General features: G+C 40.2%; 1 protein-coding gene across 3 annotated transcripts; it reads left to right on the forward strand.

Annotated features, from left to right (window-relative positions):
- LOC104592509 (uncharacterized) lies at positions 1-26,621 on the forward strand. Of its 3 annotated transcripts, none has more exons than XM_010251916.3 (10): positions 1-1,504; positions 1,768-2,241; positions 2,361-2,662; positions 13,232-13,960; positions 14,294-14,593; positions 14,790-14,951; positions 15,077-16,015; positions 16,122-16,337; positions 21,731-21,991; positions 25,895-26,621. In XM_010251916.3, exons 1-10 carry the CDS (start codon positions 139-141, stop codon positions 26,237-26,239), a joined length of 5,094 nt encoding a protein of 1,697 aa, XP_010250218.1. In that variant the 5' UTR covers positions 1-138; the 3' UTR covers positions 26,240-26,621. The 3 variants fall into 3 exon arrangements, with proteins under 3 accessions (XP_010250218.1, XP_010250219.1, XP_088749765.1); XM_010251917.3 differs by having other exon boundaries at positions 14,315-14,593; XM_088893639.1 differs by having other exon boundaries at positions 1,365-1,504; positions 1,773-2,241.
- The last annotated feature ends 1,017 nt before the right edge of the window (positions 26,622-27,638 follow it).

Here is a 27,638-nt window from a genome sequence, read left to right on the forward strand (position 1 = left end):
CGCGCTAGAGTCTAATACCGAGGGAAATATCAATCAGAATTCAGAACCAGAGATAGATAGAAAAAACCATAAAACAAAGAATAGAGAACGAAAACAGAAACGGTGCCTGCCCCCACCTCTCTCCTCTCTCTATTCACGATGAAGCCGAGCGTATCGGAAATAGCATCGTCATCGTCTCAATCACCGTCCATCTCTTCTGTCTCCGACCCACCACAACACCCTGCGGCGGTTTCATCGTCATCATCGATGGCATCGGAGAAGACGACTGTGTCGGTATCGATAACCGCGGCGGAAGAGCCGGTGGGGTCCAGAGAGGGTGGTGGACAGGAATCGGTAACCGTCGAACGACGGGGGGATCACTCGGCCGTCTGCCGGTGGACGGTCGCCAATTTTCCAAGGGTGAAAGCTAGGGCACTCTGGAGCCGGTACTTCGAGGTGGGTGGTTACGACTGTCGCCTCCTCATCTACCCCAAAGGTGACTCCCAAGCCCTTCCAGGCTACTTCTCAATCTATCTCCAAATCATGGATCCTCGCGGCTCATCGTCGTCGAAATGGGACTGTTTCGCCAGCTACCGCCTCTCCATCGTGAATCACGTCGACGAGTCCAAGTCCATCCAGAGAGACTCCTGGCATCGGTTTTCCAGCAAGAAGAAATCGCACGGCTGGTGCGACTTCACCCCTTCTTCCACAATTCTCGATCCCAAAGCTGGGTTCCTCTTCAATAACGACTCTGTTCTCATCACTGCCGATATTCTGGTCTTGAATGAATCAATATCCTTCTCTCGAGATAACAATGAGTTACAGTCTTCGTCCTCTTCATCTTCCTCCGTCGTCATTGCAAGTCCCATAGCGGATGTTTTGAGTGGGAAGTTCACTTGGAAGGTTCATAACTTTAGCTTGTTCAAGGAGATGATCAAGACGCAGAAGATAATGAGCCCTGTTTTCCCTGCCGGCGAATGCAATCTTCGGATTAGTGTTTATCAGAGCTCAGTAAATGGGGTTGAGTATATGTCAATGTGTTTGGAGAGTAAGGACACCGAGAAGTCGGTGATTTCCGACCGGAGCTGCTGGTGTTTGTTCCGAATGTCAGTATTGAACCAGAAACCTGGGTTTAATCACATGCACAGGGACTCTTATGGGCGGTTTGCAGCTGATAACAAGAGTGGGGATAACACCAGTCTTGGGTGGAATGATTACATGAAGATGTCGGACTTTATTGGATCGGATACAGGGTTTCTTGTCGATGATACTGCTGTTTTCAGTGCTTCGTTCCACGTGATTAAGGAATCTAGTAGCTTCTCCAAGAATGGGGGGTTGCTTGGAGGGAGGAGTGGTGGTGGGGCAAGGAAGTCTGATGGGCATATGGGGAAGTTCACTTGGAGGATTGATAACTTCACGAGGCTGAAAGACCTTTTGAAGAAGAGGAAGATCACGGGACTGTGTGTCAAGAGCAGGAGATTTCAGATTGGTAATCGGGATTGTCGCCTCATTGTCTATCCCAGGGGTAAGACCAGCGGGCATTCAGGATTGTTTTATGACTTTTTCAGTTTTTCCCTACTAATGTAGCTATTCTGCAGGAGTCTTTGTTTTATGACTTTTATCCATCTTTCATTTTTAGATTATTCAGAATGATTAGCCCCTATGGTCATTTAGTTGATTGTAAATGAGGCTGACATGCTTATGCCTGTATACTAAAAGCTATTTTACCACTTCATTAGACCTTGAAACTGAAAGAGAACTGATGGAATTTCTACTTGATGGCACCAGGACAGTCTCAGCCACCATGCCACCTTTCTGTATTTCTTGAAGTTACGGATTCTCGAAACACTGCCAGCGATTGGAGTTGTTTTGTGAGTCATAGGTTGTCAGTTGTGAACCAGAGGATGGAGGAGAAGTCTGTTACAAAGGAGTCTCAGAACCGGTACTCCAAGGCTGCAAAGGACTGGGGCTGGCGTGAGTTTATCACGCTTACTAGTCTCTTTGATCAGGATTCTGGGTTTCTTGTTCAGGATACTGTTGTGTTCTCGGCAGAGGTTCTTATCTTGAAGGAGACATCTATAATGCAGGATTTCACTGATCAAGATATGGAGTCTAGTAATGCAGGTACTCAAATTGATGGAGCTGGAAAAATAGGGTCATTTACATGGAAGGTGGAGAACTTCTTGTCCTTCAAAGAAATAATGGAAACCCGAAAAATCTTTAGCAAATTTTTTCAAGCTGGTGGATGTGAACTTCGGATTGGTATGTGGATGTTATTTGCTTATTGTTCATTTCCTTCAAAAAAATGCAGTTGTAGATGTTTTATTCAATGACTTTCTTATCCCAAGTTGTTGCTTTCATGTTGACTGGTCATGATGCAGGTGTTTACGAGTCTTTTGACACCATATGTATATATCTGGAGAGTGATCAATCAGTTGGAAGTGATCCTGATAAGAATTTTTGGGTCAGATACAGGATGGCAGTGGTGAATCAGAAGAATCCTGCTAAAACTGTGTGGAAAGAGTCCTCTATTTGTACGAAAACATGGAATAATTCCGTCCTCCAATTCATGAAGGTTTCTGATATGCTGGAAGCAGATGCAGGATTTCTTGTACGTGATACAGTTGTTTTTGTTTGCGAGATCATTGATTGTTGCCCTTGGTTTGAGTTTTCAGACCTGGAGGTGAGTCAACCTGTACTACCAATTTCATTTATGTACTTTTTGTTTATGATATGGCAGAGTCATACCATCTATGTAATTTTTGTAGTTTACAATGTATCAATAATTAGAACTTCATTTTTGCTTGGATGTAAAGTTGTTACAATAAACACTGATACAACTTTTGAAGGCATGCCTCTGTGGTAAAACCTTGAGATTTGGTTTCTGGTTTAGCCATAGGAATATAGGATATCTGCCTAGAGAAAGAAAATGCTACTTCTACATAAAGGAATAGCCAAAGGAATATAGGGAATAGGGTATCTTCCAAGAGAAAGAAAATGATACTTGTACATAAAGGAGTAGTTGTTCCTCAAAAAGTTTTGCCTACTTGTTGAGGTTGATGACCTAATCAATTCTAGGTTCTAGGGTTGATATCAATGTGGTACTTTTTGTTCTATCCTTCTCTCCAATTGCATTAAATACTCTAATCTCAGTGTCTTGTGGAATGTGGTGACTAGTTGTTTTAAGGTCTAGAATTATGATATGGATTGAAAATAGAATGGCATTTGCTATAGCTGCCTTTGATTTGGTGTTACCAAGAGCTGGACTTGGGAAGACATTCATGCTTTAGCTTAGGTTGTTTGAGTTCATTACTGAAGATTGAGACACAATGCAAGGCATGCCCTTGAATGATGTGAGGCACCGATTTTGAAAAATAAAATAAAACCTTAATATACAAGAATATGCTAATCTAAATTCTAAAAGAAATAAAATACTTAAAAAAGCTTTTTATTAGGATTGTTGGGAAATAATAAATTTGGAAGGAATGTAAGAATGGGAAGTTCACGGTGAAATCCTTCTATGTAGCTCTGATTAAAACCAGATGGGGAAAGAGATAGGGGTGTGTGGGGTAATCCTGTTCCACCTAGGGTGGAGGCATTTGCGTGGTTGGTGGCTATGGATAGTGTTCTCACCACTGACCATTTGAAGCCAAGAGGCTTCCACATGGCAAACATATGCCATATGTGCAGACTGCAGAGAAAGTGAGGAAACAGTACTTCATTTGTTCTTCTTGTGCTCAGTGGCTGAGATGTGCTGGAGTTATTATTCAGATCTGTTTGGCTTGCATCTTTTCCTTCCTGAGTCTCCGGCTGAAATGTTCTCCAAATGGCCATCCTACAAGGGAAGCAAAAAAGCCAGAATTGTGTGGAGCTGTATTCCTTTAGCTGTCTGTTGGTCAATTTGGAGAGAAAGAAACAGAAGAGTATTCGAGTGCAGTCAGTGTGAGCTACAGAAGGTGGTGGGGTCCATTGGAAGGACTGTTTCAGCTTGGGTGCTCATCCTTCCGGGTTTTGCTCGAATTTCTTTGTCAGATTTTGAGTCCTCCTTTTGGAGTGCACTTGAGATTCAAGAATGTAATTTGGAATACATCTCTGTAACAACTGGTGGTGTAATCTCTACACCATGCTGTGACCTGTGGTTCTTTTCTATTTAATAAAATTTTCTTTTTTGTTACTTTCAAAAAAAAAGTTAAAGCTCTATAGAATTTTTCAATGTTCAGAGATTTCACCCTCTTTACTCCTTCAATTGGGCCAGAATACAAAAGCCTAAATTTTCCCCTCTTCATCCCTGAACACTCCTCCAATTCTTGACAAGCTTGGGTTACCCAAGCTGCTTCCATCAAAGTTGAGCTTAACAAATCCTCTTTCTGGTGGAGACCAAGAAGGAAAACTGATATTCTTCATTGGGGCAGAATTTGCCACTTCCTTCCAGTTTGAGATGATGTCACTCACAGAACTAGTAGAAAATGAATCCAAAGATTGCTACCAAAGGACCACTCTAATTGTAATTTGCCACATACTCCTTCCCCTTTTCTTTTGCTCACCAAAGAAGGAAGGGTCAAATAAGCTTCACACATCAGCCGGGGGATTCCACCTACACCGAAACAAGGAGAAGAACCATTCCCAAAAACATAAAACAAAAGGACAGAAGCAAGTCTCACCATTGGCTTTGCACAATACACACCTAGGGGGGGGGGAGGAGATTCTGAAAATGGCTTGGGCCATCTTGGAGGTCCCCGCAACTAGTAGTCTTCCCAGGTGGTGTCTTCAGGTGGGAGGGAGGGAGGGAAGGAGGGAGGGAGAGAAGAGAGGGGGGAGGGAGGGAGGGAGATTCTGAAAATGGCTTGGGCCATCTTGCGAGGTCCCCGCAACTAGTAGTCTTCCCAGGTGGCGTCTTCAGGTGGGAGGTGTTTCCAGACCACCAAGGCTTGTTGAACCAACTTATTGCCATCTTGGATCCACCTGAAATCAGCAAGCTGAAACCGAAGGAACTGACCCTAAATGTTTCTTCAATAGAGACACATTAAATGTGGGGTGTATCTTGGAAGAGCTAGGGAGGTCTAACTTGTAAGCCACCTTACCCACCACTGCTATAACACGGAATGGACCATAAAATCTGGGTGCCAACTTTTGGGAGGATCGTTTAGCCAAGCTACTCTGCCTGTAGGGCCTTAGCTTCAAATAAACCCAGTGTCCTACCTTAAACTGAACATCTCGATGTTTCTTATCATAGTGGGCCTTCATTTGTTGTTGAGCCTTTAGCAAGTTAGCCTTTAAGTCCTTAAGGACTGCATCACTGCTAGTTAGATGTGTATCTACTTCAGCCACAGCCGTGGATCCCTTCTCATAATTGAAACATGACAAGAAGTGTTATACCAGTATTCTGCCCACAGAAGCCACTTGACCCACTAACTGGGGTAATCACTAGTAAAGCACCGAAGGTAGGTGTCAAGGGAACGATTCACCACCTCTGTCTGTCCGTTGGATTGTGGATGATAGCTGGTGGAATGGTGGAGTTTTGTTCCTTGCACCCAGAAGTATTCAGACCAGAAACGGCTCATGAAAGCTGAGTCCTGATCAGAGATAATTGTCTTGGGCATGCCGTGTAAACGGGAGACCTCCTGGACAAAAATTTTGGCCACTTGTGCTGCAGTGTATGGATGGGATAGTGGTGCAAAATGTGCATACTTGGACAGCCGATCCACAAAAACAACAATGGTTGTCTTCCCACCGGAAGGAGGTAGACCAGTAATGAAATCCATAGTTACCTCATCCCACACTTGTTCCGGGAGCGGTATGGGCTGTAACAGCCCAGCCGGGGACTGATTGTCATATTTATGCTGTTGACATATCGTACACGTGGCAACATACTCCCGAATCTGTCTCTTCATTCCCATCCAATAAAAATGAGAGGATACCCTACGATAGGTTTGTAGGATGCCTGAATGCCCCACTACTGGAGAAGCATGAAAAAGCTCGCTCCAAGAGGGTCGGAATGTGGGTTGAGTTATCTGGCGACACCATTCTGTCCATGTGCATCAGAATTTCATCACAAAGGGAGAAACCAGGTGGGACTTGTTCCCCATCTGAGTCATAAATGGATAAGTGAGCTTAGAAGCTACCATCTGATAGCACTCATGTTGCCTTGACAAAGCATCTGCAACCAGATTGGACGGATCTGTTTTGTTCTCTATTGTGAAGTCAAAGCCCAACAACTTCTATAGCCACTTTTGCTGTACCTCATTCAGAGCAGGTTGTTCTATTAGATATCTTTAGCTTCTTTGATCGGAGAGAATGGTAAAAGCTCGACCCAACAAGTACTCCCTCCACTTTTTCACAGCCAAAACAACAACCGTTAACTCCTTTTCATACGTGGACTTACCCTGGGCCAGTGGTGAAAGAACCTTGCTGGAATAGGCAATGGGCTTTTCGTCTTGTAACAATACTGCCCCTATGCCCTTTCCCGATGCATCCGATTCTACTACAAACGGTTTAGAAAAATCTGGTCGGGACAAGATGGAGGGGGGTCGTAAGGGCCATCTTCAGTGTCGTGAAGGCATTCTCCGCTTCTTCTGACCAATGGAAAGCATTCTTCTTGAGCAAGTCTGTTAGTGGGGCCATCATAGTTCCGTACCCCCTAATGAACCGCCTGTAATACCCAGTAAGGCCCAAAAAATCCCTAAGATCCTTGACAGTTGTGGGCTTGGGCCACTGCAACATACAATTTATCTTGTCTGGATCAGCTCTGATTGTGCCTGCTGTGACAATGTGTCCCAAATAGTAGATTTGCGTCTGTCCAAAATCACATTTTGACCTTTTCGCATACAACTGATTGGCTCTAAGAATGTCAAAGGTGAAGCGCAAATGTTGCATGTGAGATTTCCAATCTGTGCTGTAAACTAAAATGTCATAAAAAAACACCAGAATAAAATGCTGCAAATACGGACGAAAGATCTCATTCATTAAGGACTGAAAAGTAGACGGGGCATTAGTGAGGCCGAAAGGCATCACCAAAAATTCATAGTGGCCCTTGTGCGCCCTAAATGCCGTCTTATAGACGTCTTGAGCATGTACTCTAATTCGATGGCACCCTGCTCGTAAATCTAATTTGGAGAATATCTTAGCCATGCCAAGCTCATCCAGCAGTTCAACAATTACAGGTATCGGAAACTAATCCCGGACTGTAATTTTATTTAGGGCACGTTAGTCAATGCAAAAACGCCACGTGCTGTCTTTCTTCTTAACCAAGGGGACATGTGCTGAATATGGACTGTTACTAAGCTGTATCATGCCTTTCTCCCTAAGTTCCTTCAACAATTTTTCTATTTCTGTTTTCTGGCAATGCAGATACTGATAAGGTCGCACATTAGCAGGCACAACACCCGGTTTGATTGGAATCCGATGGTCATGCAACCGCACTGGCGGTAAGCCAGAGGGTTCTTGGAAAACATATGAGTAATCAGTGAGCAGTAGCTGCAGTTCTGTTTCCTGTGTTTCAGAAATAGTTTCAATATCGTTCCTGGACAAGGTTGGGCCTGGCTGATTCACGCCTAGGCTCGTTAGTATAGCTCCCTTTGCACCAGTTCTCACCTTTAGAATAAGGTTTAACTTCTCTTGTTGTATCGGCTCGGGTTCCCAGCCTTTAAGGTGACTGCTTGCCTTGGCTCTAGAAATCCATTGTGAGGTGGTCCCAATCACATGTTGCCGGCCCCAGCTCTTTTAACCATTGAATCCCAAACACCACACCAGCCCCACAAAATTCCAACGGATACAAATCCACTCAGAATTCACATCGTTGCATCTGTAACTTGAGCCCTTCGTATACTCCGTTGCACCAGATATAGTTACCATCAGCTACATGGACGGAGAACAGGACGGTCGGTTCAATCGCTAGTCCTAACTGCCTAGCCAGCACAATGGTAATGAAATTCAGTGTACTGCCACTGTCGATTAACACTGTGATCCATTGGCCCATAAGCTGGCCCATCACCTGCATTGTCTGGGCTGAATGTGTCCCCGTTAGAGCTTGTAAGGAAATGGCTGGCACTCCCAGTTCCCCTAATTGGCTCAGTTCATCCTTGTCGTTGGCCCAGTCGTCTTCATAGTCTCCCTCAGGATAGATTTGTAAGGTGAACACCTGATGTCGCTTACACTTGTGTCTAGGGAAGAATTTCTCGTCGTAGTTGTAGCAAAGTCCTCGCTCCCTGTGGGCATGCATTTCCGACCATGAGAGCTTTTTCAGGGGAATGGTTTGAGTTGGTGCTGCCATTGCTTTGGCGGTCAGACCTTTAGGACGACTAGGTGGAGTCTTCAAGATCGGTCCTACGTCTTGGTTTATTTTCCTCAAGCTATTTAGCCTGTCCTCGTGGAGTCTAGCCAGTCCAATGGCTGCAGACATGGTGGTAGGTTGCACAGCCTTAACCTCTAACCTTATCTCGTCTCGGAGACCGCCAATGAAGCATCCTATGAGCGTGTTCTCCGGCCAGCCATACACTCTCATTTCCAATCGCTCAAATGCAATCTGGTATTCCCCACACAGTGCCTACTTGTTGCAGCTTTGGCAGAGCTTCATCGAATTTTTTGAAAGACAATAGTCCAAAACGGACATAGAGGGCTTCCGAAAATTCTTTCCATGTCATCTGAGGATGAGATCATTTATACCACTGAAACCAGTTGATTGCCTCTCCTTCTAGGTACACCGAAGCGATCAACACTCTCTGCTGGCTCGCGATCTTCTGGATATCAAAGTATCGCTCTGCTCTGTAGACCTAAGAAAGAGGATCTTGTCCACTGAAAGCAGGGAAGTCCACTCTGACCTACCGGTGATTATTTCCACCGAATTGGTGAGCATTGTCTTGACCGGAACTCTCGTCACCATTTTCTTTGTTGTTTGATGATGCATTCATCTTCTCACACTATGACATCATCGTTGAGATCATGCTCACCACAGGAGTCTTCTTTGAGGGAGACTTTGCCTCCTGAGAGAGAGATTCTGAAAATGGCTTGATGCCTTTCTCGCAGGTTGCCGTTGATGCCTTTCTCATCAATTCTGGTATTGATGCCTTTCTCATTATTCCATGGGCTATTTATAGATGCCGGTTACCCCATCTGGCGAGGTCCCCAGGTATACACTTGTTTAATGGGCCTAAATGGGCCATTCATAGTTCTGTTATTATCAACAACTCCATCAGAATTGCTCCTTAAGAGGGGAGTTCCCAACTCAGATAGGTTCCCAAAATTTAATGTGTTCCCCAGAACAAGGGTCGTACCTGACATACTGGAGGAAGATGGTTAGATATCATGAATGGCCTTCCAAGGAGAGGCTCGGTTTTGCCCTTGTCAAGAGTCCAATGTCCCAACCATTTGCCGGAAGCCCATGTGTGCTGAGCACCACTTCAGTCCCCAACTTGCCCCTATCTAGGGGCAATCTCCATAGCCATTTCCTCAATGGAGCCTCTTTTCTCTTTTGAATATATATATATATATATATATATTTGATAAATAACATCAATTCCATTAAAATAATGAATAGATACAAGAAGATCCCCTTAGAGGCGTGAGGAGCAGGCTCTCCAAACAGCAAATACACAAACTACAACAGAGAAAACATGAATGTTGAAATTAAAACAATAGTTACAGTTGTGCCCAGAACAATGTTTCCCTATTTATCCCTTGTTTTGCCAAGACATCAAAAAAAGCATTAGCTGATCAACCAACCCATTGTACTGTTATAGACATATTTCTTGTCAGCCATTTGAATTTCTTTAACTCATTTTTGTAGCCCCAAGTGACATCCTCTGGATTATTTAACCAGTCCACCACTGTCTTAGAGTCTCCTTCAATCAGAAGCTGCTCCACGCCCACTTCTTTTGCAAGAAGTATTCCTTGTATTGCAGATAGCAGTTCTGCCCAGATAGAGTTCCCAGCTCCTAAAGGGCCAGAGTAGATTAAGACAACCTCTCCAGCCTCATTCCTCAGTACACCTCCCATCCCAGAGGGACCTGGGTTACCCTGGCTACTCCCATCAAAATTCAGCTTCAAAGAACCAAGAGGAGGAGGGACCCAGCTAGTCACTGCCCTTCCCTTGTAGGAGGAACAACTTGCTACCAACTTCCAATCCTTCCAACAATCAGCAAAAGTAAAATGGTTAAATAATTCTAGAGTCTTTAACCAATGTAAAGACCTGGACAAAATGCAGTCCTTTAAGGTTTGACTGCTTCTTCCTTTTTCTTGGAAGATTCTGGCATTCCTTTCTTCCCATACTTTCCATAACAATGCTGCTTGTGAGCATCTCCACATTTTCCTTCCTCTTATGGGGCCAAGAGAAGAAAGAAGGGTTAAAGATTGTGCTTACTTCTGCTGGCATATCCCAACTAGACCCAAACAAAGATAGAAGCCAAGCCCAGAGCTCTGCAGTGACACTACAAGATAAAACTAGATGATTACAATCCTCACCATGAGATCTGCAAAGAATGCACCAGTTTGGTGAAATACAAAGGACGGGTCTTCTCTTTTGTAGGTTGTCCATCGTGTTTACTTTACCATGCCACGCTTCCCAACACAAAGCCATAACCTTGGGGGGGACCGGCCTACACCAGACTTCTTTGAAAGGGAAATTCTGATGAGAGGGAGATTGGCAGAGGAACTTGAAAAAGGAACCACAAGAAAAAGACCCTTTGGGGTGAATGGCCCAAATCCTTTTATCAGGTTTCGAGGGGTCCAACCAAACCTTATCAAGGAGAAATAGAAGAGTAGACAAACACTCAATTTCCTCATCCCTTAATCCTCTACGGAAACCAAAATCCCAAGACAAAGTTGGTAAGGATAACCAAAATCCCAAAAACTCTATTTCTGAATATTCTCGATGCCAAGTCCATCAAACCTCTTATTTTTACACAAAATCCCATTTAACCCTATGATCCTTCTTTCTTACCTTCCCCTGGCTCCCACTAGAAACCCATCATCATCTTCTCCAACCTCTGAATCAAACTTCCAAGGGCCTTGAAAACTGACAGAAAGTTAACTAGAATAGATCTGATTAACGTAATCCTGCTACCTAAACTGACATAAAATGTTACATACCTGTAAATGATAATAAAAAACCTCTCTTCTTCTACTTCATTTTTTTATTAATTTTATTGATTATATAAATGAATGAATTCATGTACAAAGTCTGACACAAAGAAACCCCAACTTAGGCTGCCAACTGGCTACCTAATTGATGGGGATCAGTCTAGGCCTTATAAGACCTATTTTTGTAGGAAGAAGGCCAACAAACAGGTTATGATTTGTTGTGGGAAAGATTCTTGGGAATTGGACTGCTCTGGTCAGGGGAATTTTTGTCATTTTGACCAGTTCTATATGAGCCTAATCCATGGTATCCTGTTCTTATAGTTTAGTAGGGTTTATCTTTAAGTTTTCAGTTTAATTGCTTTAGTAGGTGGAGAGCAATTGAGTTTCTTGTTTCACAACATAGGGAGTAGAATTCGGTATTTCAAATGAACAGTATTTGGGGCTACACAACTCACTCTATAAATAGTTGTAATATCTTCCTTATGAAGGTAATGAAGGTTTCTCTAGAGTTATTTTACTACTTTGTTGTATAGATTATAGAGTGATTCCTACAAACCCTAGTGTGGTTCCTTAGGGTCTCTCTCTCTCTCTCTCTCTCTCTCTCTCTCTCTCTCGCTCGCTCGCTCGCTCTGTGTACTATTTTCCTCTCTCTATACTTATTTCTCAGGTTACAACACATCTGGTAGTAGCCTGCAAGCTCCAAGGTTTAAAATGTCGATGTTGGTGGAAATGTCGGTCATCCTAATATAAGAAACATGTCAGAAATATTGTAAAAATTATAGACATGGTGGAAAGATTGTAAAATATGCAAACTATAGAATGATATTTTATGAAATGACAAAAGAAGCATAGGCACATCTTTTAAATTTATTATCTTGTTCCAAATTATGAAACAAAACTAAGAAACTATGGTTATAGACAAAAGAATATGTTTTGAAGTTGCCCTGTAAACCTTAAGCTTTAGAACTTCATGATAGAATTAGCTAAAGCAAAATTTAAACTCATAGGAAATGTAAATGGTTGTGATAAATCAACCAAATAATCTACTACAGAAACAAAAACTATTATTTAACTTCATGTTTGAAATGAATATTGAGCTAGCTCAAAGTTGTAATCATGTAAGTTAGGTGGACAATAGCCTGTTACTTCACATATCTACAATATTGTCTCCAACTTATGTTATAACGCTATCTCTTGTACTCCACATAGTACTGGTAGTGTTCATTAGGGAATATGTCAATTCTAGTAAAATTTCATGTTGCTACCCATGGAAGTGAAAATGGAAATATGTGGTGGATACTCTCTCTTGTACTCCACGTAGGTCTGGTAGTGTTCATTGGGGAAATGTTGATTCCAGTAAAATTTCGTATCGCTACCCATGGAATGAAAATACGTCGTGGAAATATTAGGGAAATTAGGGACATTTTAAACCATGGCAAGCTCTATCTGTAGATATTGAGGGTTGGAACAAGAGTGGTTCTATCCTGTATCAGCTTATTCTAGCCCTGCACTGCAGCTGCATCACTAACCCATCCTCTCTCTCTCTCTCTCATTCAATTTAACAGGGGCTCCAACCCTTTGCTTGTTTCTTCTAATTTTCCATTTCCCGATTTATACAAATAGAAATATTCTTAGTTTCTTACTAATCTAAAAACAATAAAAACCCTTTGCTTGTTTTCTTATTGCTACTTAAACTTGAAGAATGAGGCAGGTCAGAACAACTAGGGAAACAAGCTATAATTATCAATTTTTTTTTAATCCAAAAATTGTGTGGGGAACACCTAGATGGGCACCTAGTTGCCTAGGCTAAAGGGAATTGTGCATGCCTGTTGTCTGGACTAGTTGTAGCCCTTCGAACCTAGGGCATTGGTGATCTAGTTTAAATTGTTGTGGAATAAAACTGAATGCAATAGGGGTCATTGCTTGGTGCAATGGTAAAATCTCAGGCTGACAATTGTGAGCACGAGTTTGAGAGAGTGGCCACTTCATGCAAAAAAAAAAAGTGCCAAAGGTCAGTCCATATATAGCCACCCCTCCCAAGACCCTGGTAGTGGGAACAAACATGGGTGTTGGCCCTATAAAACTGAATGTGTATTCCTCGTGCATATATTCTCTTTTTCAGCATAACTTTGACTACATCTATGGTTCCCACGCTCAACATTTGTTTTTTGCTTGGTAGGTTTTGGCTTCTGAGGATGATCAGGATGCATTGTCAACAGATCCTGATGAACTTATTGATTCCGAGGACAGTGAAGGGATAAGCGGAGATGAAGAAGACATATTCAGGAACCTTCTTGCAAGAGCTGGATTTCACCTTACTTATGGAGATAATCCTTCACAGCCACAGGTTACTTTAAGGGAAAAGCTTCTGATGGATGCAGGTGCAATAGCTGGTTTTCTTACTGGGCTTCGTGTTTATCTTGATGACCCAGCTAAAGTAAAGCGCTTGCTTCTCCCAACCAAACTTAGTAGTAACGACGGGAAGAAGGAGGTCACACGAACCGATGAATCTTCCCCCAGTCTGATGAATTTGTTAATGGGAGTTAAAGTCTTGCAGCAGGCTATCATTGACTTACTTTTAGATATAATGGTTGAGTGCTGCCAACCTTCAGAAGGAAGATCCGGTGATGATTCTTCTGATACAAGCTCAAAACTTTCTCCAGATAACAATGGAGCCATCAGTCCACTGGAATCTGGTACAGAAAATGGGGTTGCAGAATTTGTACAATCCCCTCTAAATGAGAGACTGGATTCCGGGGCAGAAAGTACTAATACATATGCTGTACAAAGTTCGGATATGAATAAAAATAACATGCCTGAAAAGGCAGTTCCTGGGGAGCCTATTTCTCCTCCAGAGACAACTGCAGGAGGTCTTTCTGTGGACAATGGTTTCATCCGATCTCCCAAGGTACACTTTTTTTAGTTTAACTGTTTGGATGCCTTGGGAAATGAAATGCTTTTATTTTTCTTCTCTCCATCTCTTGGCATAAAAGATATAACCACAATGCCCTCATCCAAAATGGTTGTTTCCTGTTGTTAGAAGGGAAGGAAATGAGTTTATTCCTTGAAATCCTGAATTAATCTCGTTTCTTTCTCTGCAACCTGAATTGGCTTCATTTCTTATGGTGAATTTGTACTCTCAAATGCATCAGATGGGTATAATAAAATCATTTTGTTCTAGTTCCACTCTGAGATGCTGTCAATACATGGTTTATGAGCAAAAATTACATGTACTTAACAGGTTGAGCAAATTTCTTTTCAGACAAAGTGGCCAGAACAGTCAGAAGAGCTTTTGGGATTAATTGTTAATTCATTGAGAGCCCTTGATGGTGCTGTTCCACAAGGTTGTCCGGAGCCTAGGAGAAGGCCTCAGTCTGCACAAAAGATTGCTCTTGTATTGGATAAAGCTCCTAAACATCTGCAACCGGATCTTGTTGCCTTGGTGCCCAAATTGGTTGACCATTCAGAGCATCCACTTGCCGCTTGTGCACTTCTAGATCGACTTCAAAAGCCAGATGCTGAACCTGCACTCCGATTGCCTGTGAGTATTATTTTTTTATTGTCCTGTTGTCCTTTTTGGGATGTGATGTTAAGTTATTGTAATATGGACTATAAACATTTAGCAATATCATTCTTGATCTCATATTATTTATTTTATGTCTCTTGTTTTTTAGTCAGTTTTAGTTTTTTGCTGCCTCTGTAGATCAATTGCAAATTCTTTTTTTTTGTCCTTTCAGGTTTTGGGAGCTCTTAGTCAATTGGAGTTTGGTAGTGAAGTGTGGGAACGTGTCCTATTTCAAGCTTTCAGACTATTGACAGATTCAAATGATGAACCACTTGCAGCAACTATTAGTTTTATACTGAAAGCAGCATCCCAGTGTCAGCATATTCCTCAAGCTGTATGAATGCAGACACCTCAGTAATCTTTAATTGGATGTTTCCTTTTGAATTGTTTTATAAGGTATCATACTATCATTCTAAATGTTCTGCCTTCCTATGTTTTAAACTTATTTTGTTCTTGTAGGTAAGAGCTATTCGCACCCAGCTTAAAAGTTTAGGGGCTGAAGTTTCATATTGTGTCCTGGATGTTTTAACCAAAACTGTGAATGGCTGGGTTGATGTTGCTGAAGCAATGTTGAGAGATATTGACTCTGACAGTGAGCTTGATGGCAATTGCTTGACAACACCTTGTGGGCTTTTCATGTATGATGAAAACAGACTCACTGCTGAAAAGTTGCATGCAGTAGATGAGCAGGTTCTATGTTTGGGCCGTTGTTTTTCTGATATCTATATTCTAATAGAGATGTTATCCATACCATGTATTGCTGTTGAGGCATCCCAAGTTTTTGAAAGAGCTGTAGCTCGAGGAGCCATTGTGGATCAATCAGTAGCCATTGTCTTGGAAAGGCGCCATGCTCAAAGAGCTGGTATTAATTCAAGATCCATGGCTGAGAATTTTTTACACAAAGACACTGTTGTGGAGGGAAAAACTGATGAATCATTGCAGAGCCAAGAAGATGATTTTGCTTCTGTTCTTGGTCTTGCTGAAACAATGGCTCTCTCTAGAGACCCCAGAGTGCAAGGATTTGTGAGGATGCTATATGCTATATTATTTAAATTTTATGCTGATGAGGGTTATCGTGGGAGGATGTTGAAAGGACTTGTTGACCATGCTACCAGCAGTACAGATAATTGTCGTGAAGTAGATTTAGATCTGGATATTTTGGTTTTCTTGGTCCGTGAAGAACAAGGGATTGTCAAGCCAGTTCTGAGCATGCTACGGGAAGTTGCTGAACTTGCCAATGTTGATCGTGCAGCTCTCTGGCATCAGTTATGTGCTAGTGAAGATGAAAATATTCGTGCTCGTGAGGCAAGACAAACTGAGCTTTCCAATATGAGTAAAGAGAAAGCTATCCTATCACAGAGGCTTAGTGAATCTGAGGCAACCACTAACCGTCTCAAGGTACCTGATTTCTTGTCTGGACAGGTTATATGGATGATAAAATGCCATCATATGTTGCTGGTCTCATGGAGGTTAATAAAGGTAGTGTTTTTGATAAAAATTGCAGGCTGAGATGAAAGCCGAAATGGACCGCTTTGCACGGGAAAGGAAGGAGCTTTCTGAACAGATACAAGATGTTGAGAGCCAACTTGAATGGCTTCGTGCAGAACGAGATGATGAAGTTGCAAAGCTCTTGGCTGAGAAAAAAGCTCTTCAGGATCGTCTTCATGAAGCAGAGACACAACTTTCACAGTTAAAATCTCGGAAACGTGATGAGTTGAAGGTAAACTATACCCCTTGAAGTTTCAAGAAATTTTCTGCAGGTTTCAAGTTAATAAATTTTTGGTATTGAGTGCTTTTGGAACATAATATAAAATCTATCGTTTCTTTGAGAATTCAACTTTGAAATGATTTTGCATGATTTTTTGTGGTTCAGTAGTGACAGATTCTTTCATTGATATTGAATTGGGAGTACCCCTGAACATTAGTCACCACATGCATTATACATCAAACTATCACTACATTTACTAGGCACCAATGTAGTTTGATTGCTTATTAATTGGTGTTTAAGGTATAGGGTGTGGTTAAAGATTATGGGAAGTATCAGGATTGACTGCACAGAAGTTGAAGTTGAGGGGAACTGCCAAGTGGTGATAAACTGGTTGAAATATGGTGACATATAATGACTTATAAAAAAAAATGGTAAGGTGTAATGGGCCTTTTGATTTTTGCTAAGACATGCAAGAGCACTGGCTTTCAATCTGAACTGCTTGTTCAGGTGTGTGCCAATATAATTAAACATCATTGCCGATTCTATTCATTAAAAAAAAAAAACATCATTGCTGATTCTCTAGCAAGGTCAGGGGTATCAAGGGAAAGTCTATTTTGGGTGAACCAGGGCTGGGGGGGGGGGTTGCAAATCTTTAAACTACAGCATAGATTGAGTAGGTCAGCTAGGTCTATGGTTTGTAAGTTGTATGAGATCCATTTGTACAGCTAACTTGTTCTATCATTAGTAAAACTTGGCGTGCTGTTACATGTCAAAAGGGTCCACTAAAATAACTAATTAACGAGTTCAACTGGATACAAAAACAGAAATATCCTGTTTTGTCTGCTTAGGATACATGACATATCACATATAACCATGCAGATGGCTTCTGTTATAATATCTCTAATTTTTTTTTTGTGAAAATTTGGCATTGTTATAGTTTAAAATATCATTTTTTTTTTCTGTGATGTTTTATCATAATATTGATATATTGAAATATTAGAATTGCCTCTGATCTTTCCGATCTTTGTTGCACTTTAGATAGTTCTAGGTAGCTATTTCTTTCTTTTGTTTTCTTTTGAAGAAGTATTTTATTGTATTTTTTTTATCAAAGTATTTTATTATATTCCTTTTGGTCAAAAATATAAGCACATGTACATCAAAGTACTTTACATTGGGAATTTACAATAGTCGGTATTAATTACTTTTGTTGTTCACAAAAAGAGTATCTATATCAATAAAAAGTAAAAGAAAAAGAAAAGAATTGTAAGGAACTCCCTGAAAGGGCTTTTGGATCACTATTTATGTGCCAGAGGGTGCCCTTCAATCTCCTTTGTACTGCATTTTCTGGACTTGCTTCATTCTCAAAGATTCACGCATTCCTTTCTCTAGATATAGCCCATATTAATGCAGAACAGATTACCTTACTGGCTTGCTCCTTTTACTTAGCCTCTTTACATATCAACCACAGAACAATGACAGAACTGATATGGGGAACAGCTTTTCTCTCCAAAACATTGTAAGACCGATGCCCACAACTAATAGCTATTTCTGAATCCCATTAAATGGGAAACATTGTTTGAAATACTGAAAAACTTAGGATAAATTGCAAATCATGAGTTCTACAACTCTATTAAGATTCTTTTATTTATTGGGTTCCATATTGATATTTCATTCTGCCACCAAATTGGTGAAAGAGATGGGGGCCATGTCACTGTAAGCCCAGTATCCCTAAGTAGAGCAGGGCCCTTAGATTGTGGTGGGCCTGGTGGCCACTTTTTTGTGACCATAATGAGAGGATTAGTTTTGGTTCTGGGACTTATCAGAGAGAATATTCCCCGTACTAGAGGTGTTTGATATGCTTTCTGATTTGAGGCTTCTATGGCTATTGTATGGGAAGGGAAGTCCTGGAACAGAATTAGTTGGAAATGGGATTAGAGTTTGGGCTTTAGTGGTTTTCTTATGCCAGTAGTAAAATTTGTTCTTTGTGATTATGCCTAGTTCAATGTGTGACTAGAAGTGTGAAGCAAAAGGCTAGGTTACAAGTGTTTCTTTTTTTTTTGATCAATAACAAGAAACTTTATTAATGAAATAGATGGAGCGTTAGTGTTTTTATCCTTGAAATTATGGATTGGGAATGTGGGTGAGGTCTATTATTTTTTCTTGTCATTGTTAACAGTCATTGAGGGTGACCAGGGTTCAAATCTTGGAAACAGCCTCTGTGTATCTGCAGGGGTGAGGCTGCATCTCTCCCTCTCACAGCCGCATTGGTGGGAGCCTCGTGCACTGGAATGCCCTTTTTGTTGACATTCATTTTTTCAAGGCCAACTTTTCCCAAGTCCCTTATCTTTGTTGTAAAGAATTGATAGGTTGGAAATTTTGGCATGGAATGCTAAACAAAGCTTAAAAAAATGCTAAGCAAAGCTTATGGCATTACTTACAGGAGTTGAGCTTGTCAAGCAGCAGTTGTTCTAACTCCATTGCCATATAACATGACCTTCAAACAAGGTGAGGCAGAATGGTTTGCATGGTGCCATGCGGACTAGCTTATTTTCTCAATGAGGTAAGCAAAACATGGAGATTAGACCTGGCAAAAAGTTGACCCAACCTGCGAACCCGACCAACTCAACCCGAAAAAACAGGGTTAGGGTCTCATATTTAGCCACCTGAATTTGAGAATGATCAGACCCAACCCGACCCGGGTTGGGTTGGGTCATGGGTCAACCCACTGACCCGATTGTTAGGTCTAATTGGGACTATTTATGCATTCTTAGAAGCTTTCTCTCTCATTTTTACTATTTAGTCTTTACTCTATCATTTACTCTTTGAATTGTAGAATGTTCAAATTTTTTTATTTTATGTTTGGGATTTTAAGGTTAATTCCTTTAATTTTGACATTTTCATGTATTTTTTCTTTATTTTATAAGATTTCTTTTATTTTTAGGGATGACCCGAATTGACCCGTGGGTCAATCCTAACCTGAACATTTAGGGTTAGGGTCTAGCATTTGCCAACTCAACCTGAAATTCATCCTGATTCCTGACCCAAACCCGACCCACCCAACCCAATTGCCAGGTCTAATGGAGATCATTTCAGCCCATTTGAGATGGATTCTGACAGAACAAATTGCAAAAACTGATGAGTTCCCTAAATCAGGGATTCAGAGGGCTTTTTAGTATGATTACAGTGCATTCCTTAACTAAATTTTGAGGATGGCTGCCTTCCATATATATTTTTTTGGTATAGACTTGTATATCTTCTTATACTCACCTGTTTTGATGCAAGACCATAAAAATGGCTCTCTTTCCTCAAGAAAATATGGCATGGAATGAGGTAGGTTAGTAACAAGCAAAAATTGTCACCTGAAAGATTTATGAGGGAATTCTCCAGTAGAAGAAGCTTGTGTATAACTCCATACCCTTTCTCCTTTAAGTGGGCAATACTACTGGTGACAGAGGGTTTGTGTTTGGAAGGTGGTTAATGTTAATGGCTTCATGCCCATTAACAGTTATACGATTTCAAAATTAACTTGATCCAATCACTCTACTAAGAAAGGCACCTAACTACCTACCTCGTTTCACAAATGACGAATCAAGCTAAACAAAATGTGGATAGTGCTAGCAATAACTCCAATTTGTCCTCCTGTTTTCTTCTTCTACTCAAGAGAGGGTAGTGAAGTTAAACTTTGATGGCAGTGCTTTAGGAAATCTAAGTGATGCTAATATTGGAAGTGTGATCGGGGGAAGGATGGTACTGTTTGCTGGATCTTCAGTGGCCCAATTGGGACAGCTAACTCTACAAAGGCTGAGGTGATGGCAATTCTTATGGATATTTGAATTACTAAAGGCTTGGGCCTTATGAGTGTAACTAATGAAGGTGATTCTGTGAATACAATCAAATGGTTAAGGGAGAAGGATGGTGGTCCTTGGAGGTTGGCTCACACCTGGCCATGGCTAGAGATTTATTGAGCCTCATGGATGTAAAACTCACCTGGCTTCCAAGAGAGCAGAGCAGAATTGCAGATAGCCTTGCAAAGTATGGGATTAACAGGGAAAATCTTTACGGTGATAATACCCTTCCCTTGTAACTGAAGTGTGTCTTCTTTATCTTCTGCATTGTACATCTCCTCGTGTACTCTTTTCGGTTTAATGAATCCAGTTATCTTTTCTCGAAAACAACTCCAATTGGAATTTGGTAGGTGGTTAATGTAGGTGAAAAGGGTTTATTTATTTATTTGATAATTAGGTTGGACCATAGGATTAAACTAATGTGAATTCAGGTTTTAAAGGAGCTAGGGGAAGCTCAACATGAAATGGGCTGAAGTACTAGGGAAAGAGCTGAGAACTCTCAATTTAGTAGAAGATATGACCCTTGATAGGGTGAAATGCTGATATAGGGTTTGAATAGATAGTTGGGTTAAGGCTTAGTTAAGTTGAAGTCGGATCAATGTTTAGAAATATACTTGAATTTTGGGAAGGTGAAGAGATTGACTTTGTACTTTGATCTTTGGAATGGCCTCAGTTCTTGTGTCTAGCACTGAATGTTTGAGATGACCGGCAGAGGCTACCTGATGCAATATTGCCAAGCACTCTATGCTAAACAGAGTGACCTCACTATTTAGTTCTCATGAATTAAAGAAAGTCCATAAGTGTTATTGATTAAAAAAGAAAAAATTAAAGGAAGTCCATTAGAAGAGCCTTGAACAGAAAGTAAAGAAGATATATTGACTGTAACAACCCATTGGCTTTGCTGATAAAAAATAAACATCGACCTTGGGCCTCGTGCTTGTTTTCATCTTCTTAATCTCAATTTATTTACTACGACACTACCCATCTATCCATTTTCCCATTCCCTCTGACTTGCTCAATGGTGAGAAAATCATCATCATCATCATCATATAAGCTTTGTCCCAACTATATGCGATCAGTTACATTGGTCCTGTTTTTCCATTTTGTTTTGTTGATAGGGCCTAATTTGCTCTTTAAATTTGAAATTGTTGCCTTCTCATTAGACAGGAAAAACATGAGTTTTGAGCAGAATCTTGCAGATTACACCAATTAAAACTAATTACTTTGTACCTTGGAATCTATACTGCATTTCACATCAATTCAGTGGAAAATTATCACTCTGCTCATCATTTACTGTAGCAAATTCTACATAATTTATATTTAATATTTAGTCATCTTTGGCTCTTTTTCCTTAAAATGATATGATTGGTGGCTTATTTGTTCCAGATGTTTTTTTAATCAGCATTCAGTTATCTATTGTAGATTATGTTTATGAACTTTTGCTGTTAGTTTCCCTGGTAAATGACTTAATTCTACTGCGTAGCTATTAATTCTAGATTCCTGCCATTTTACTGTCGATTGAATTCATGTCATTACTGAATACAATCTTCTATGTTACAGAGAGTGGTGAAGGAGAAAAATGCTCTTGCTGAAAGGTTGAAGAGTGCAGAAGCAGCACGGAAAAGATTTGATGAAGAATTGAAACGTTATGCCACAGAGACCGTAACTAGAGAAGAAGTTCGACAGTCACTCGAGGATGAGGTCCGAAGGTTGACTCAAACAGTTGGACAAACTGAAGGAGAAAAGAGAGAGAAGGAAGAACAGGTTGCTCGATGTGAAGCATATATTGATGGGATGGAAGCAAAATTACAAACTTGCCAGGTATTGCTTTGTTTGATTTGAAGCTATCAAATCTAACCATTGGGCAGCTACATACACAATCAAGTTTGTTGCGAGTGTGACTATTTTTTTTATTTTTTTTTTTTTGATCAGCAAAATGAGAATTTTATTCAATTAAGAGAATTAAATACAGAATTACAGCAATTAGAAAGCAGACATTGCACCAGAAATTGTTACAATAAATCCCAAAAAAATCTGCTGCCTTTGAACTCCCTGTTTGGCTAGAAAGTTGGCCATTGCCGGTGCAATTCCCCTGATCCATGTGAGCGTGGCATTAAGTTCCCTTGCTATGGTTACTATCTCCCTTAACGGATGTCTATGGATCCAAGTAACATTACCACTTGAATTGGTCCGACATATCACTATTTTTCAGTCCCCTTCTATCTCCAAGTTCTTAAGACCTGCTTGCTTGGCAAGTTTTAACACTTATAGCAGAGCTAATAGTTCAGCTTTTAAAGAATCACCTTCCCTTAAAGGTCCTGAGTACATAGCCAATGCTTTGCTTGAGGAGTCTCTAATCACACCACCAATGCCTGCCATACTCAGGTTTCCTATAGAGTGCCCATCAAAGTTCAGGTTAATCTTGTTGGGACCTGGGGGCTTCCACTCCATCACCTTTCTTTCTTTCTTCTCAGTAATGTGTGCCACTTCATTCCATGCTCTTACTATATCAGAAATTGAGAAATTTTGAAAGACCTGGAGTGATTTCACCCAATGTGCAATATTTATCTTTATGGCCTCCACTAGATCTTCTTTTCACCTATACTTCTCATTGAATATTCTTGCATTCCTTTCCTCCCATATTTCCACACCATCACTGCCCTTACTGATTTCAACATAACCCTTCCTCTTTTTGTTGGCTGCCTTAGAAAGTTTGGATCAAAGAGGCTGTCTACATCCTAGGGAGTACTCCACCTGCAACTAAAGAGAGAGCAAAAGGATTTCCAAACAAAAAAAAAAACACAAAAGGCCAATGGATCAATAAATGGGGTAGGGATTCACCATCTGCACAGCAAAGAGTGAACATATGAGGGGAGAGGCATTTATTTGGCCTCCTTTTTTGAAGCATGTCACAGGTGTTCACCTTCCCAAGAAACACCTCCCAACATAGAACTTGAATTTTTGGTGGAATGGGCTTGCTCCAAACCTCTTTCATCGGGAAATTCTCATCCCCAATGGCCCAATAGGAGTTTGTACAAGGGTATTGAAGAAAGAAGCACAGGTAAAGGTGCCATCAGAAAGATCAGACCATACTCTAGTGTCCTCCAAAGATTGAACCAAGAAAGCAGACTTAAGGGCATCAAGCAAACAAATAAGAGACTAACATTCATTATCCCTCAAACCCCTTCTGAAACCAAAATTCCAACTCAATCAAGAGTGAGAAAAGGTGAAGAAATTTGAAATGGGTTGTAACTTGTAGTTAGAAACTGAATAAAGAACAGTAAAAGGGAGCAAAAGGAGTATCACCCAACCAAAGAACTTCCAAAAAAGTACCCTAGAACCACAACCCATGTCGAATCTGATGAGATAAAAAAAGATAGGAATAGGATATACCTCTTGTATTGCTTTCCACGGAGAGCTTGAGGAAGATGTGGAGGCTATCTTTGCTTCCCAACCATTGTTCATCAGCCCGTGAATGCTTTTCTATCACCTTATCCCACTTTACTAATATAGTTACATTTTGGACATTAAAAGCCTAGACTTTGTAAATAGGGATGGTTAGATGTGAAATAACTCTTATGTAATAGAACTTGCATATGGTTGTCAGTTTAGCCAACTGGCAATTATATACCTGATCGACTTTGGTGTGACTATTGTTAACAAATATAGTTATTATAATTTGGACTTTGAAAGCCTATGCTCATTGTAAATGGGGATTGTTAGATGCAAAATAACTTGTATGTAATAGATTTATCAAAAAAAAAAAAAAAAAACTTGTATGTAATAGATAGTGGTTTCTCCTCGCATATGTACCTAAATCTAGGTCTGTCAACAGACTCTGAAAATCTAATACCCAATTCGAGTCCTAATCCAATTATCCTGGTTCTGGATGTTAAAACTTGCATCCAATTAATAATCAGATCTGATGGGATTCAACCCTAGTCAATCAGATTAAAAATTGAGTCCAATAAAAAAGTATTATTTTACATATATATGTAGTATAATTGTGTGTGTAGGTAGATAGATAGATGGATAGATATAATTATGTTTGATATCGGATTGAGTGCGGATGTAGATGGTTCAATCTGATTACAACCCTACCTAAATCATATCCAGTTATTATTTGAGGAGATTTGTTTCTTTATTTTATTTATATCCATGTGGCTTTGTAATTTGTTTTTTTATTGATTGTAGCCTAAGGCTTTAATTCTGAACATTCTGTATGTTGCAAACCTAGTAGGACTTTCAATTGGTAATTGGACCTTTGTGTTCCTTTTCATATATTGTTTTTACATTTGGTTTGTAGGCTTTTGATTTTTATCTAGGGATGGTAATTTCTGACCTGATCTTCATAACCCACTCTAGTGACCCTCTTATAACCCACTGACATTGGCTCATCTAGGTTGGCATGTTCCATCTCATATATTATTTATTACATTTGGCTTGTAGGCTTTTGACTTTTATCTAGGGACGGCAATTTCCAACCTGATCTACATAACCTACTCTGGTGACCCTCTTATAACCCATTGAAATTGATTCATCTACTTGGCAGGTTCCATCTCATATATTGTTTTTACATACATTTGGGTTGTAGGCTTTTGACTTTTATCTAGTGATTGCAATATTCTAACTGATCACATAACACACTTTAGTGACCCTCAACACATCTAAATTGACTCATCTACTTGTCAGGTTGTATATGGGTTGAGCTTAGGTGTGTATTGGGTCGGGTAGTGTGCCCCCAAATCCCCCACCCCCTTAATGTGGTTGGGTTAGGTTAGATTGCAACCCATTAGGCCATCTGTACAAATGAGTATGGCTGGTTAGTGGGTCAGTTGGTCTTCAAACTGCAGCCAACTGAACCAATTGCTACTCCTTTAATCTACTCATTCCTGATGTCATGGGCACTCACGAGTGTGTGGTGTTGCCCAGCAAAAAAAATGTGAAATGTGTAATGTTTTGGTCTATATTGCAACTATAGCCCCAAAATCGAAAGATTTTATTCTATTTCCCTGGAAACCTCAACTTTCCTTGCCTGCAATTTACAGGGGAATGATATGGTTCTTAGCAATGTTATGTGGACAGGTACACGGAAATCTGAATCCAACATGTAGGATGTAGCTGGGATTCTGACTTGGCAAGACAAAGAAACAAAGACTCATGGACATGTCTGTAGAAAAGCATATACTATTAAAATAGTCCATATTTTGTTGAATTTCAACATTATAAACTTATAGAAAAAGGTCTAAAAGATAATCTTTATTACTCAAAAACATTTTATATGAAAAATGACATTTATTGTGTACATTTATGTCAAATAAGCAAGGGGGAAAAAAAAAGAAAAATGTCATATAGAAGTGTCCTTCAAGGCTTCAAGTGTCCATTTAGTGTTGGAGTCTGGCACATGTCTAACACAGACACTTGTCCATTTAGGAACTTAGGAGAGTCCATGCAGCACTGGTTGAGTATGCATTATCTAGGGCTTTGATGTAAGATTTCCTACACATTTGTTGACAAATGTGTCATCTTAATTTTGAACTTTGAGCTAATCTTCATCATCTTAATTGTGAAGTGTGAACTTTGAACTTTGTTCTAATATGAACATTAATTGAAGTTTCAGAATGACCTTGGGTTTTTTATGCAAAAAGTGAGATATCTTCTTTTCTGATTTAACTCGTAAATATGATAATGTGTTGAACTGTGTGCTCTGTCATTGTTATGCAGCAATATATCCATACTCTTGAGGCTTCACTTCAGGAGGAAATGTCAAGACATGCTCCTCTCTATGGTGTTGGCTTGGAAGCTCTGTCAATGAAGGAGCTGGAGACTCTATCCCGTATCCATGAAGAAGGGCTCCGGCAGATCCATGGACTCCAGCAGCGAAAAGAAAGTGCTGGTGGCAGTCCTCTTGTGAGTCCCCATGCCCTGCCCCATTCTCATGGATTATACCCTACAGCACCAGCACCTATGGCGGTTGGACTGCCTCCTTCACTCATTCCAAATGGCGTTGGGATCCACAGCAATGGGCACATAAATGGTGCAGTTGGACCCTGGTTCAACCCAAGCTAAGTTGAGGACCAGAGTCTCCTGTAATTCTTTGTAAGTGACAAGGATCGACATTCATCTGGTTGGCCTCTGTTAAATCAGTTAGTTTAGTAAAAATTTCAATATGAAGGATTTTGTCATTCTTATGATTTTTCATTTGGGGTTTTCCTTCTTGAGTTGTCATCTGTTGGCATTTGAACTGGTAGGGCCATTGGGTCGGATCATCTGTCAAATAAATAAGAGTAAAGAAAATGCATAGGATTCAAGAGTAAAGGAGAAAATGATAGTTTGTAATAACCAAACGCAAGAACATGGGATTCCAGAGGTTCTACGGTTGCAAATGCCGCATTGATTTACTTCATCTTTTTTTTTATATAAGAAAAAGCATGTTTAGAATTTTTAAGAATTTGATGTCCTAAACTGGCCTGGAACTTGTTTCTATTTCTTGTTTCTCATTTATGGTCGAATTAAGTTCATTTCTTAAAAAAAAAAGAACAATTGCACATCCAATACTTTTGGGGGCATTAGGCAAAACTCTCCTTGTTAATTTTACAGCTACACATGCTCTGAAAATGAAGATCCTGAATGATTTGATTTTGATCACATCGTAAGGAGAATTGATACCCATCCCACCTATCGTTATTGGTTGCGTTACCCTGTCCCCTCAACCTTTAGTTGGTTGAAATGCTTGGGTAAGACATTAAAGTGAGTCTCAGGAATCTTTAAATTGAAATGCTTGGGTAAGACTTTGATTATCACTTTTAGCAGAAACAAAGCGCAACCCAATCCTCTGGCTCTGGCCAAGCGAAGGCCTAACAAAATGGCAAAAGCTTTTGAGAAGATAGCGAATCTCGGAATGTCAGAGACTGATTGATTCGGGAGGAAAGACCCATTATAATCATGATTCCAGTTTCGGTCAACCTGTGACCCATTATTTTACAAAGGGTAGCTGAAACCTCCTCAGAAGTTTTGGGATATTGCTAAAACTTTCCCTGAAGTTTGGTAATTGTAATCATCTCCTGGAATTTTTTTTACACAGTTGCAAGTAGACCCCCTCTATTAGATTCTTCAAAAAAGGAAGCATGATAATGTCTAAAATACCCATATGGTGACCATTCAGGCTGGTTCTATAGAAAAAAAATAACATAAACTTTATTAAAACAAAAAAAAAGAATTTAAAGTTGTAGTTTTGCATTGATATAAAGGGCAAATTTAAAAAAAAAATAAATTAATTTCAAAAAAGAGATTGGAATGATTTTGGATAGCAATTTTATTTTAAGAAAACTTAGAAAATAAATATTTTGGTCAAAGCAATTGAATGGCTATTTTGGACATTTTCATGTCTTTTTTTAGATTCTTGGTTGAAAATTTACATTTACAATTATTTGGCATTGTTTCTAGAGTTTGTACACATTGATCTTAC

This window comes from Nelumbo nucifera, chromosome 8 (genome assembly GCF_055504915.1).
Source record: "Nelumbo nucifera cultivar China Antique chromosome 8, China Antique-T2T, whole genome shotgun sequence".
Taxonomy (NCBI): domain Eukaryota; kingdom Viridiplantae; phylum Streptophyta; class Magnoliopsida; order Proteales; family Nelumbonaceae; genus Nelumbo; species Nelumbo nucifera.

Excerpts from the sequence above, each read along its gene's own strand:
- LOC104592509 (XM_010251916.3), top strand. The coding sequence starts at position 139 with ATGAAGCCGAGCGTATCGGAAATAGCATCGTCATCGTCTCAATCACCG. Across the intron at positions 2,663-13,231 it reads TTGAGTTTTCAGACCTGGAG|GTTTTGGCTTCTGAGGATGA; the intron begins GTGAGTCAACCT and ends TTTGCTTGGTAG. Across the intron at positions 16,016-16,121 it reads CAACCACTAACCGTCTCAAG|GCTGAGATGAAAGCCGAAAT; the intron begins GTACCTGATTTC and ends TAAAAATTGCAG.